The sequence below is a fragment of the Colletotrichum truncatum genome, assembly GCF_014235925.2.
Source record: "Colletotrichum truncatum strain CMES1059 chromosome Unknown Contig_0004, whole genome shotgun sequence".
NCBI classification, from domain to species: domain Eukaryota; kingdom Fungi; phylum Ascomycota; class Sordariomycetes; order Glomerellales; family Glomerellaceae; genus Colletotrichum; species Colletotrichum truncatum.
This window is the reverse complement of record NW_027222401.1, coordinates 3,632,566-3,645,779: the sequence shown is the minus strand read 5'-3', so window position 1 is coordinate 3,645,779 and position 13,214 is coordinate 3,632,566. Positions and strand designations below refer to the sequence as shown.

At 50.8% G+C, this 13,214-nt stretch overlaps 4 protein-coding genes across 4 annotated transcripts; 1 reads left to right on the top strand and 3 right to left on the bottom strand.

Moving 5' to 3' along the window:
- Positions 1-2,318: 2,318 nt before the first annotated feature.
- CTRU02_207734 (uncharacterized protein) lies at positions 2,319-3,768 on the bottom strand (the record flags this gene model as incomplete). Its single annotated transcript, XM_036727402.1, has 3 exons — positions 2,319-3,037; positions 3,089-3,509; positions 3,559-3,768. The coding sequence occupies 3 exons, from the start codon at positions 3,766-3,768 to the stop codon at positions 2,319-2,321; spliced, it is 1,350 nt and encodes a 449-aa protein (XP_036580768.1).
- Positions 3,769-7,987: 4,219 nt separating this feature from the next.
- On the bottom strand, positions 7,988-8,574 carry CTRU02_207733 (DUF1348 domain containing protein; the record flags this gene model as incomplete). Its single annotated transcript, XM_036727403.1, has 3 exons — positions 7,988-8,194; positions 8,264-8,429; positions 8,477-8,574. The coding sequence occupies 3 exons, from the start codon at positions 8,572-8,574 to the stop codon at positions 7,988-7,990; spliced, it is 471 nt and encodes a 156-aa protein (XP_036580769.1).
- Positions 8,575-9,960: 1,386 nt separating this feature from the next.
- Positions 9,961-10,814, top strand: CTRU02_207732 (peroxisomal matrix protein; the record flags this gene model as incomplete). Its single annotated transcript, XM_036727404.1, has 3 exons — positions 9,961-10,084; positions 10,151-10,353; positions 10,638-10,814. 3 exons carry the CDS (start codon positions 9,961-9,963, stop codon positions 10,812-10,814), a joined length of 504 nt encoding a protein of 167 aa, XP_036580770.1.
- Positions 10,815-12,075: 1,261 nt separating this feature from the next.
- On the bottom strand, positions 12,076-12,903 carry CTRU02_207731 (60S ribosomal protein eL24; the record flags this gene model as incomplete). The annotated part of the gene is made up of 3 exons (XM_036727405.1): positions 12,076-12,354; positions 12,474-12,617; positions 12,853-12,903. The coding sequence occupies 3 exons, from the start codon at positions 12,901-12,903 to the stop codon at positions 12,076-12,078; spliced, it is 474 nt and encodes a 157-aa protein (XP_036580771.1).
- Positions 12,904-13,214: the final 311 nt, after the last annotated feature.

The window sequence follows — 13,214 nt, the reverse complement described above, 5'->3', positions numbered from 1 at the left end:
GCAATACCTGAGGCTGTTATCCTATCCCGGATTTCAAAGGTGAACACTTTCGGGAACAAAAATACAATCGTCTAGACGGGATAGAAGACATATCATTTGGCCATACGGTTTCCTTCTAGCACGGTTTAAGCGGTAGAAAGCGATTCGTTAGAACATGAAGTTCATTTTTCTTTAGAGAACAATAGAGTTTATCCGAACCAGTCTCATTTTTCAGTAACACTTAAACCTCCCGAGCGGCTTGCAACTGTGTCTAGTGAACTCAAAAAGAAAACAAAAACGACGCTAAGAGTAAAGTTCTTAAAGTTTTGCGCCTCAGTCAAGTAAACCCAAAAAACGGGCCAAGTTCGTCGGGTTGAATCATCCAAAGCATTGAATGAATTAAGCTTTATGTCCCGACAGCTTATTAATTGCCAGAGAGGAAACTTTCGACTCCAATAAATTTTGGTCAAGATATTGACTCATAGAACTACATTTTACTTAGATCCCTCAAAACTGATTGACAGTCGGCTTCATATCATGTCCGATGCGACGAGCGTCGTCTGATGTTTAGTTCCAACGTGTAGAACCACTCATGGCTCGAACTTCATCACTTAAGCGAGTAACTCTTCGGTTTTTACCATGAATAAAAAGGAGAAAGAAATTAAAGCCACATTATCTCATCTGGCTAAGGAAAAAAAAAGAGCACAAAGTCCTCCAGCACATCGCCATGTGTTATTCACAATAACTGGGCAAACAACTCCATCCCAATCCCGCTAAAGCCAGACCATGCTCAGAAAAGCTCACTCGCCAACTCATAATCACACAGGCCGAGGTCCTCTTCGCGGCGGAGACCCCGAGGTTCCCTGCCCAATCGAGTCGATGCCCCCGGTACCACCCGCAAACCACCCGCCGCAAGCTTCCGTCATAATTACTTTTTTTTTAAATCTCGATTGGTCCGTTGAACTTGCGGGTTGTTTAATCGATTTGTTCAGTGCATTAGCTCCAAAGAAAAACGTTGCGTTTGTGGTTATTGATGTATGTCGCATGTGTGTTGCAGTAGGTAATAGATGGATGGCAGTCGTGGAGAGGCGTTTGCCGAGCGGACGTATTCACATCCTCTTCAATAACAAAACCATGATTTGCACGGGATGCCTATCAGCTTTTCTAAATGCGCTTGAATATTATAAACAGCCCAATTTTCAAAAAGAGTCTTTTCCAGGAAGCTCAGAGGTGGTCAATATAGGGAGTTTTAATATATCCGGTTCACCCGGGTAAAAGCGGGCCAGGGGACTCCGGTACCGCCTAGGAGAGAAGTGCCCGGCGGGTCCGGCGGCGAATTCCCCCGCTCACCCATACCGCGTCCCGTGACGCCTAATTTAACCAGACCGCTCTGTACGGAGTGGTGACGCCGAGAATTATAATAATGCCCCATAACTGGCCCTTTCCCTGCAGACAAACCTCCGCGGTGCACCTCAGCCTCCTTCTCATATCAGAATGACAAAGGAGCACACAACAGACCCAAGGCTACGGATACTAGTTGAACATATCAGAGAACTGCCATTCCAAATCCAGCAGCAAGCTAACAGGCTCTAATCCAGGCTATAAAATCACACGGCCAAAAAACCGTCCACGCCACCCCCATCCGTGCCCTTGGATCCAGAGTTCGCGCGCCCCACAATTCAGGACAAACCCGCCCTGAACTCAGACACCCTTCCAAACTTTTCGCTGGTGTCCCTTTGGAGTGCTGATCCGGATCCCTAGTTCCGGAAACGTGGACTTGTGGGCAAGGGAAAAAAAGAAGACAACTCGTCGACCGCTCATCCCCGATAAGCCCTGTCTCTCATTTTCCTTTATTCCGTCTTGATGTCCTCTGTCTCTCTTCTCTTGCTGTGCATTGCCTCAATCCACGATGTGAGCTGTGGCGTCAACACGTCACGGGACCTTAGACATGCAGAGGCCATGCAGGTCCTAATCACCATTGTTGACAATATTTAACAGTTTTGTGTTTGCGTCATTGACTTGGTCAACTCACTTTTGCTTTGAAGATAACAATACTAGGGAGCTGTATGTTCTAGAGAGACGAATACTCTTGGCCATCAGCGTCGAAGAATCCCAAGATTACTTAAAGAGGTCAAGGATGAGAATCATATTTGATTAAATACTAACAAATGAGATATCCTATTAAACCCATCTTCTACATTCAAAGACGCCTTGTCCAAGCAAATTGGTATTTTGATTCAAGCCTCCGTTCCAAGCAAGCAACTCGTCCCCACCAAGGTCCCAATTACAGCCTCAGTGTAACAAAAGAAACCACCAGTAAGTCACAAGCCAAGATACTCTTAGAAGTAGCCGGGAGAGGGAATAGCAACAAAGATGGCAGAGAAGATACCAGCGAGCAACAGGGCGCAGAGCATGGCCTGAAGGAAGATGGTGTCTTGGATAGTGCGAAGAGCAGGTTCTTCGATCCAGATTTCGCGGTCGAAGATCTTGCGAACAATGTTGCGCTTCTCGTACTTGACGATCCATGGCTCCGACTCAAAGCTATTGGCGGAACCAAATGACTCAAACGATGACTTGCTTCTTTCCTCGTCGGTTTCCTCATCCACGAAGAGCTCCCAGGGGCGGACGTGCCGATGATGCATGCCATGTAAAACAACACACATGCCCTTGTAAGCTGCAACGAGGGTTGAGATACCTAAGACCCAGCCGATAGCTGCTATGGCACGCCAACCGCGGCCTGCATGGCTAAGTGTAATCAAGACGGCGACGACAAAGGCGATGACAATGAGACTGACACCAAGGCCGCGGGCGAAGAACACGCGAGCGGGGTTGCCGTTGCAAATCGACCAACGGATGAAGTTAGGGTGAGCTTGCTTGCGAAGAGAGTCTTCGACGACCTTGAGGGCGAGGCGGCAGGCCGTGGGGTGGTTGGTGGCAGCGAGGGCATGGAGAGTCGCATCACGGTCTCTGGCGGAAAGGTTGAGTTGTCGCGGGGCACCGTCCATGATGTAAGTGGCGATCACACGATCAATCTCTTCACGGAATGGCTGGATTGTAACTGAAGGATATCAGAGGTGGACTCGAGGCAAGGGACCATGATCAGACTTACAAGGTTGCTTGGCTCCGGCAGCTGTGAAGGCATCAGTGGCTTGTGAACGGTAGGTATCGGCGTTCGATAGGCCGTTAGAAGGCGTGTAGATCGACTCATGATCCTCAGGAGTGCGAGGTGGTGTTCCGAAAGGGTTGCTGTCTTGCACAATAGCAGTGGCAGTACCTGTCTTCTCGAAATCGGTCCCCTTGAAGATCTCCTGGCCAGGCTTCTGGCGCATTCTCTGTGATTTCTCTTTGAACAAGCGTTGGAGGACTTCGCTCTCTTTAGCCGGAGTCCACTCTGGGGCAAGTGCAGTTTCGGAGGCCTTGGCCTCGGCGAAACGTTTAGTGTAGTCTTTGTGCCACATGAAGAACTGAAGGTTTTCGGCAGCGAGTTCAATATAAACGAGGTAGTTCATGAAGTCACGAACAGTGCAGGGCTATGGGGTCAGTAAACACTTGGGGTGAGTTTTGGAAATGAATACCTACAGGACATGTGCCACCGTCGATGATTTTGTCAAAGGCCAGTGACTCCGGGATACCGGAAGGGGTGCCGGACTTGCCGGAGCGCATAGAGGACGAGGCATTGCTAACCTTCTCGTCGGTAGAGCCATTTTCCGACACGTCGGACGAGCTCTGCTGGAAGGTCGAACCGTTCACATAGACCGGACGGCGGTAGGTGAGGGGAAGAAGGCCCATGATGAAGTGTGGAATGGAATGATGAGTAAAGAAAGGTCTTCTAATAGGGGGTCGGCAAGAAGATGATAGGTTTTAGGATCTCGTGAAAAAGGATGTGTTGAAGAGGAACGGATGGACGTGAGCGCCAGGCGGGAATGTAATCTTCAGAAGGTAGTCTTGAAATTAGGTACTGATGTTTGGCAGGAGCCAGACGGGAACGAAAGATGACTCTAAGGCAGGTGTTGTTGTCTGACTTGAGATGGAACAAGGTCTGGGCTACTGCACGACCAAACTGGCGCTCGCTTGGTGGGAACACGGTGAGACTGGAGTAGCGAAGGAACAGCCAGGCTTGAGGGGTGCGAGAAATGAAGGGACAGAGGCGGGAACAGAGGGGGGTGATATATCCGTGGGTTTGTGGCATGCTGCCATCCCCTCTACCCACAGATATCCCGGGAACCAGCAGTTGATGTGGCAGCCAGAACGGCTACTCCACCACCCATTGATGGCTAGGCCTGCCTGCCATTCTTAGGTGGGCTTCCATTGACGAAGAGGGCTGAAGCTGGACCAGTCCACAGTCTGATATTCGGTTTGCACCGGACGTCTAGTGGAACCAGATGGATGAGGCGTCCACACGTTTACTGTCAAAGACAGAAGGAAACTGAGAGATAGCAGCAGGGTAGGTGGGGATAATCCCCCTTCCCGGCTTCATAAGAGCGATACTGATATCGAGACAGGCTAAGCGGCATGGGGATGGACGGAGATGTACTAGTGTCGACACGCTTGAGCAGAGGCCATGTAGTGTATTTGAGTTGAGAGACATGGCTGCAGGTGTGTGTGGATGCATTGGTTTGAAAGAACAAGGAACCAAGAAGGAGGAGAGACGACGCTAACCATGTGCATGAAGAGGTGCCAGTCACCAGTGTCAACCAAGAAAAGTCCAGGCTTTGACACTGCTTAGACCATTGTTGCTCTCAGTTGGGGCATTCAAGTAGAGCAATGCCTCAATCAATGGCGGTCGACGAGGAGAAAACCTTCAGTAAGTCACGATAAATCTGAAGTCGAGTACGACTGAACAACCCTGACGCCTCATCAACGCCCCTTCCTGCATTTTAGGCGTCCTCCAACGAGGAAGCGACGAATGACCCAATACGGCAAGGTTCAAGCCGATCACCCGCAATAATTGTTGATTGGTGACGGTGGAACTGCGCTAGCATCTGGAGTCTTCCTAAATAAGGCAAGACACGTCTGTTCAGTCTCTGAGACATCCCAGCTAGACTTGCTTTTTTCCTTGGAACCCCTTTCAGCTGTACTGCGTCTTTCTTGCCATGCTGATGGGGAAGTATTCCAAACAAGTCAAACGCGTGTCCCTTAAGATTAGAGAAGATGGGGACAAGGGTGGTTGAAGAAACATGGGTCCGCCTTCCTGATGTTTGGCTGGATATGATTCGAACAGGATAAATGAACTGGAAAATCAAATCTGGTACCTAGATCTACGTATGGCTTGTTATGTACAGCTTCTCCAAGGGGCTGGGCCCCAAACGAATGGGACTGACTACCTACCCGTGGCCTTCGGGGTTATGACGATCATGGCGCCGCTTCCTATCTAACGACTGCATCACTAAAAATCTTTTTTAACAAGGGCAGAAGTGATCAAGCCTGGAGAAAAGGTCTGAGACGCGAACTATGAATAGGTTTGGCTAACTTTGACTGCTGAATTCGTCCAGTTTCTTTCGGCCGTTCAGCTAAGATCTCATTTACGTAGTCCCATCACAAGGTCCTCTGGGAAAAGAAAGCGGGCATCATCAACGTGGGGCAACCAATATCGATCATCAGCTGCAAAAGAAAAAAAAAAAAGTTGTTTACATGCTGAGCCAAGTATGGTGTATTGCCACCTACCTTGACACTAGCCCAGGCGAGGCGGGTAAGAACAAGCTGGGAACAGACAGTGGAGGAAGAGTTGAGATTGAGGCGTCAAGACGGACTCGTTAGGAGGGGAGCTTCGGTTCCAGGACACTGGAGGGGAAAGAGCCAGGGGACCATTCAGGTCTGTGCTTCAGTCTCCACATATAGATGCCGCACAGGCCCCATCTTGTCCCCGACCCGATCGCTCTTGCACTACGACAGGGGGTTGCCGCTCAGCCGCTGCATCACCAACTTTCCTGCAGGAAGTACCCTGCAGCTGCAGACCTAAGGACCAGGCACGCCAGTGCCAGTGGCTGCCCAAATGGCTCTAGAGGTCCAGCAAGGCTCTCGCCTGGATGTTCAGTAACACCTCGATTGACTATGCGTATAGCCTGACAGCATCTATACCAAAGTGCTTTTGTAAGACCTAAAGAAGGGGGGTCGCCGACCATTTAGTCTGCCACATGCATCCTCAGCGTCACAAGAACGCCGCTTCAAACCTTGTTATTCACTCTACGCCGTTGCTAAATGCCAGTCTTGGACTTTGTTCGTGTGCCTGCTACCACGTTTCCATCACAATGAACAGCAGAATGCTATTTGTTGATAGACGAGCTTGATGGCTTGGAAAAGTTTGGCCTTACGGCACGTACTCAAGCCCACCATCCTCATCTGAGCCATCCATCGTTCTTTATCTTCCTCGCCACCAAGAGCCTTTCAATTCAATATGATCGAACCACAGACCAATCCACTCTCATGCCTTTTCTGTAGGAAACAGAGAGTGCTAGGATGATTTGCTTTTTCTTCTTATCTATCCCTGGGCAAGGGAATCTCGATCATGTCTCCTCGCCAATCGTTCCGTCAACACCTTGCTGAATAAAACAGCCAATCAAGGCATCGACTGGTCAGCCATTTCGGTTCGTCACATGCAACATTCAGCCACTTGCAGTCCTAGTGCTAACCCATGATTGCTCTATTCTGAATTGAAACTGGCCCCAGCACCTCGCGCTTTCTTGGCTTGCTAGCCTCGCCGACCTAGTCTGACGAAATCGTCTTCTGTTTTAAGGGGGGGGGGGGGGAGGGGGGTTGTGGTAGCTTGCAAATTGTGTTTCCATCCATTCTTTGCCTGTACAACCAGATTAGCCAGCTATCCGGTCGAGCCGACCACCTGTTCTGTTGAAAGAGGATATCTGGTCTAGTCTTGCCTGAACTACATCCCCAGAACGCTTTGCTGACGTCGAAAACTCCCATTCGCTGTCACATTTGAGAGCTGAAAAGACCCCGGTGCAAATCATTACACTCATTTCGAACCGACGCTCTACATTGGGTCAGGCGTGTTGACATCTTGACAGGACCCCTGTGTCGGTCTACCGTCACATTACCAACTGCAACGCTGTTTACAATCTGGCGAAAAGAAGATCGACCGGACGATGTCTGATTGTGCTTGGTATTGTTCCGCCTATGATTCCAGACAGCTGCGCCTCACACAGACCTTCATTGATTCTGTGACCAGTGGATTACATCGACATAGCCCTCACCATCTTTGAATTGAGGAGGGAGAGACAAACGTTGGAGTTGGGATGGCAACAGAATTGGAAAGCGAATAGGTTAACTTCAGCTAGACAGTATAGGTCGTTCCGTCCGTTGTATCTATCCCTATGCAGGGGCCGCTCTTGCCCGCCGTCAGTCCCCGTCCGTGTACTTGGGATGTGGCGCTAAGCTCTTGTCACGATCTTAACTCCTAGCACAACGAACCGTCTCCCGGCACATTGCTACACTAACATACACCGCCGCTGCCGCCGTCTCTTTACCAGCGTTGCTTTTTATCACCAATTCTGCCCCCGACCACTGTTCATTTTCAGGGATGTGGTCGCCCCAGGCGAACTATCACACTTTACACGTTTTCCATTCATGAGGACCTCAAGGAGGCTTGGTGATCGACAGCAATGGAAGCTCACCAAGAACGTTGCTGTTTCTTAACGTGTCTTGTAGCTTAAGTTTGACCACAGACACGTTGGTGCCACGAATCTGAAGTCTCAATCGGGCATGCTCCATTAGTGGCAGAGACATCACGTTCCAAGCAAAAAGTAAAACCAAGACATTCCCGTACAATAGTCTCAAATTTCATTACGTACGAACTTCAAAATCAACGCTTAATGGAACCAACGGAAAACCAGTCGTCTTCCGATTTAATAGTCTCGGGACGAGGCCTCCTAGCACAGGACACGTACCGGCCAAGTCTTCCGCTGTGATACGAGAGTCGGCAGGTGAAGATCAGGTGTGCAATCCAACACATTGTCTGAGCTCTGGGCTAAGAACTGGTAAAGACGTACCTGTCGCCTCACCAGTGCTGCTCAGAGATGGCGACCGTGTTTACGTCCACACCGTCCTTGAACCATCTCTGCGATTCCTCAATCTTGACATCGTTACCGCTCATCTGCCTCTTACGCATGAGCCCGTTCTCCGCAAAGGTCCAGTCTTCGAGACCATAGGTCCGCCACCATTGTCCCGACTCGTCATGCCACTCATACCAGAATTGGACGGCAATCTGACGAAACTATTAGATGTACTCCCAAAGCGCAGCCAATATCGGAAATAGACGGTAGCATGTTCCTACCTTATTGTCGGTGAAGGCAAATAGCTCCTTTCGGAGGCGGTAGCCATCCTCTTTCTCCCACTTCTTGGTCAGCCACTGCTCGACCTCATCTCGGCCCTGAAGAAAGGTGTCCCTGTTCCTCCAGATGGTGTCGGGCGTGTATGCCAGCTTGACTTTGGCCGGGTTTCTAGGGGTGTCAGTTGTGAGGCACTTCAAGCAGTAAGCTACACACACTTGGTGTTCCAGGCGTCTTGGGCCGCCTTGACTTTGGTTCTCGCTGTTTCCTCGGTGAAGGGCGGGAAAGGCGGTCGCGACTCGTTTTGGGTGGCCATGATTGCAAATAGGTTTTAGTTTGTTAACAGAATTATCCTCGGACTCGAGAATATGAACTACACTATGGCGAAAGGCACTGATATTATAGTATATGACGCAACGCTCACGGCTTTTTACGGGGAATGGCCAGCGAAAGGATAAAAGTAATAAGTGGCCAATCACATCTCAACAAAGACAATCGGGGTCTGGCAGCTGTCATTGGCAAACGCCCTTGGGGTTTGACAGACGCCGCGCGGGGTTTGACTTGAGTGTATTACTAAGAGGCGAATGCTGGGTTTTCCCATATTGTTAGAGCATAAGGCTGGCTTTGACTTTTTTTTTTCTTCTAGTTTTTCTTCACCATATGCCGAGGCAGTGGTAGATGAGTCAGCCACGTCAGTAAACCCCGGCAGAGGCGACATGGGATGCATGCGGCAGTACCGTGAATCATTGCATCAACTTGCCGAATTATTACCTTCGGTGTCAGGCGCAAATGGTCCGGCTGGAGCACCATATTCAACAAATTGTCCGACGACAGCTTGTAGCTTTTTCACAAGGTCAATTACGATCAAATCAGGCGCATCGGATCTGGGGCATCCGGCGTGGTCCCGATCCTTGCCACGATGACAAACCACATATCGATTGGCTTGGCACATTAAATCCGAAGAGTGGCTCAGGGTACCGAAAGCCAAACTGCTCGGACGGCCGAGAGAACCATTTCGCCCCCACCGGAGAAGGAGGAAGGGCCTGAGGTGCCGGGGATCGGAGGGTCAATCGGACGCGGCATAAAACGCCGGTCTTGCGTCATGTGGAAGCTGTGGGCCAAAGAGGTGCACAGCGAATACCAAGACAGATAAGGGATTCCAATTAGGTTTCTTGGGTTGCCTTCCGGAAGTTTTTACTCAAAGTATCTGAGACAACTCAACGGCTGGCTTCCTGCTGAAAAGGTGCGTCGTATTCCCGTGAAGATATCCACCACCCACTTCTTTTTTGTCACAGAATCCGCAAGTGCGAATGGGGAAGGAAGTAGGTACTATGTACGGAAGGGTAGCGGCCAACGGAAGCAGGTGCTGGAGGCAAAAGACAAAAAAAGCTACAGAAAAGTAGAGCCGAACAGGACCCGGTCTACCGTCCAAAGAAGGAGTGGCCGCCCCGCGCCTATCTCGAAATACAAATCATCGCGAGCTCCACTTCCCTGGAATCTCGCAGAATTCGGCGCGGGACCCTGACTCGACGATCCATCTGGCGTTGCTACGAGACCGAGCAGAGTACTAATTAGGACCTTCTCTTCTCTAGATCTCGACTTTCCTCTTCTTTCCTCCATCAACTCACAACTCACAACCAAACAACCTTACTTTCTCAACCCCTTACCAAACCACTCACACATTCACAAATCTTTTATCACAATGGCTCCTATCAAGGTCGGCGAGCAGTTCCCCGAGGGTGTCTCCTTCCAGTACATCCCCTACCAGGCTGAGACCTCTGACTTCAAGGTCTGCGGTATCCCCATCAAGTACGACACCGCCAAGGGTAAGTTTCTGTTCCTCTACTCACCAATTGATGCCATCACATCGTGCTGACCTGCCGTGCGTACAGAGTTTAAGGACAAGAAGGTTGTCATCGTCGCCCTTCCCGGTGCCTTCACTCCTACTTGCTCCGCCGCTCACCTTCCCGGCTACATCGCCAAGCGCGACGAGCTCAAGGCCAAGGGCGTTGACCAGGTCATCTTCCTCGCCTACAACGACCCCTACGTCATGTCCGGCTGGGGCAAGGCCAACAACGTCACTGACGACTTCATCGTAAGTTGCCCCTTTTTGCCCGTCGAACTGCGATCATCGTGGTGTTTTGTCCTGCCACATCACAACACTACCCCTCCCCCTCCATCCGTGGTCCCTCACCGACTCCGATAAAATTCCCCACCCCCCACTCTGACCCCTCCTCCCTTCCCACGAAAGCTGCTCAACATGATACCACGGAGCACAGTCTATCACCTCACATTCCCCCTTCTCACGCAATCCAATGCAACCGTGTCCTCTGCCTTTGTTTGAGAAATGCAAGACGCTAACCTCGATGCCCTCTACAGATCTTCTGCACCGACAACAACGCCGAGTTCTCCACCTCCATCGGCTGGAACCACGGCGAGCGCACCGCCCGCTACGCCATTGTCGTCGACCACGGCAAGGTCATCTACGCCGAGAAGGAGCCCGATCTGCAGGGCCAGGAGGTCTCTGCCGTCGAGCCCGTCCTCAAGGCTCTGTAAGGTGCTGACCTCAGGAATGTTGTTATGAAGAGATGCCCCCCCGAAGATACACGTAAAAATTAAAGAGAGGAGTGAGGAGTGCGTTTAGACAAAAGTCATAGAGCTATTACTCCTTTCACCATAGATTTAGAGCAATGAAATTCATGAAGACAAATCTCAATGTGTTCCTTTGATTCAGTGACATTCGTGATGAGGCATAAGACGGTGTGCGTTGTCCATACGGGGGAGGGCGGGGTTGAGCTGAGCTCGGAATTCCGATGTGCTTCCGGATGGTGCTCCGATTGGGCTTGCCACGTTCCCAGCATGCGCGACGAACCATCCGGGTCTTTTTTTTGGACGGGAACGCCATGTCTGTAACGAAAAGGGGGGGGGGGGGGGGCGCTAGCTAGAACGTGTCGATTGTCTGGCTTACCAGTGGTTTGGAACCAAGTATAGCTAGCCAATACTCAGTTTGTGTCTACAAGAGCGAGCGTTTCTCGTTGGGATGTGGCCTCCGCTTGGTAGTTTGATGGAGAGTATCTCTCCGGATACTCCGGATAATGCCATTTTCATTTTCATTTTTTTTTTCTTCTTTCTTCTTACAATGATGCAGCTTGAGTTATTCCGATACTTTCATGATCTTTGGGTATGTGAGATGAGGCTACGAAACAGGGCTCATGTTGTGAACAGGAAACGCGAGAGCCACGATACGGGACTGTAGGCTGTTGCGAGTGAAAAGTGTAATGAAACAGACAGGTGGGTTGTGTGGAGTGTTGGGCGGATAGATCGATGGCTTGGTTCATGATGAGAACTGCAGATCTTGTCACAGCGTTTCAAGCAGCTGACATGACGGCCAGCAAGTAAGTCTAGGATGAGACTGCAATCGACGACATCAACATCATAGCTGAATCCCACAACCCAACATGTTCAACATTTTGAAGCCTGAGAAGACTTGAGATGCCACACATACACATCACGACAATCACATCATCTAAACAACACCAATATTTAACTTGGTAATCCCGTGGGACAATCCATGCATTCCGTGCTACCGTGATTGTGTAGTTATAGAACCAGCCGTCAAAGCACAAAGAACCCTCGACTCCGAATTGTGACCTGGTCGCGTATTGTCCCTTTTTCACAAAAGGTTCCTCATCCCCACCAGCCCTTGGCACGTTCCTTCTCTCGTTGTGAGTCGCAAGAAACCACCAGTTTTTTGATTTGCTTCAAACACCACAGGAAAGTCCAATTCCCACATCCTCGTCAAAAACTTGGGAGCTATTTAACGGGTGTTGGCCTGGACCTTGGTGGCAGCGCCCTTGGAGCCCTGCTTGCTGGCAATGCGGCCCTTGGCCTGGCTGGCGGCGTTCTTGGCCTTCTCGGCCTTCTTGGCGGAGGCGGCGGCGGCCTTCTTGTCCTTGGACTCCTTGATGGCGGCCTGGCGAGCGGCGGATCTCGCCTCGGGGCGCATGGTGCGCTTCTCCTTGATCACATCGAGGGAAGCACCAACGATGGCACGCTGGGCCTTGACGGTGCGGCGAGTGCGCTTCTTGGCAACCTCCTAGAAGGGGGTCAGTCATATGTCTTCTTGAGAATGTCCTCTCGACCGCGAGGCCCAGACAGCTTGGGGTATAGCTGTCCTGGGAAGCTCGAGGGAGTGGAGGGTAAGAAGAAACGTACCTCAGAGATACCCTTGCGGTGCTGGCGGCGGTACAGGACAGTCCAGGAGATGCGGCGGGGGTTCTTGCGCTGGAGGAAGAGGGACTCGGACTTTCCGTTCTGGAAGCGGAAGATCTTGCTGTCACCACGGACGTAGAGCTTACCCTGCAGTTCAGAGTCTCGTCAGCGCATGTCCCTTCAACATCGTCATGCCTCCCAAGAAAACCATTTCCCAATCGTCCCGTCGATCGCGTCAGTCCTGCTCTTGATCCCAACCGTTGTCTCTTTCCTTGACATTCCATAGCAGAGCTTGGCCTCGTTCCTCCAACAAAGGGCTTTCGATCGACGGGAAGAAGTAATGGTATCCGGGAGAAGAAAAAGTAGTCCAAATTCATCGTACCTTTCCAGGGTAGATTCTCTGGCCCGAGAACGTGTCGTCGTACGTGCGCATCTTTTCGAATGTTAGTGAACCGCTTCTCCAATCTCTTTCTCAGCCTCTCTCATCGAGAAAAAAAGTTTCCCACGCGACGGCCGTAGCCAAGAGACGTCATTCCTCGCAAACGGGGAAAGAAAAGAGCGTCGAATTCAAGGCTCGTTGTAGGCGCGGTCGCGAGGGAAAACTCATTTTCGACATCTGGCTGGACTCTGGGAATATCACGTACATTGGCGGTAATGAATGCGAACGTTGGCTGACTTGTCGGTGATGAGGTCAAAGAGGGGGGGAGGAAACGGGTTGAACGAGACGGGCAAGCGGCTCTATTC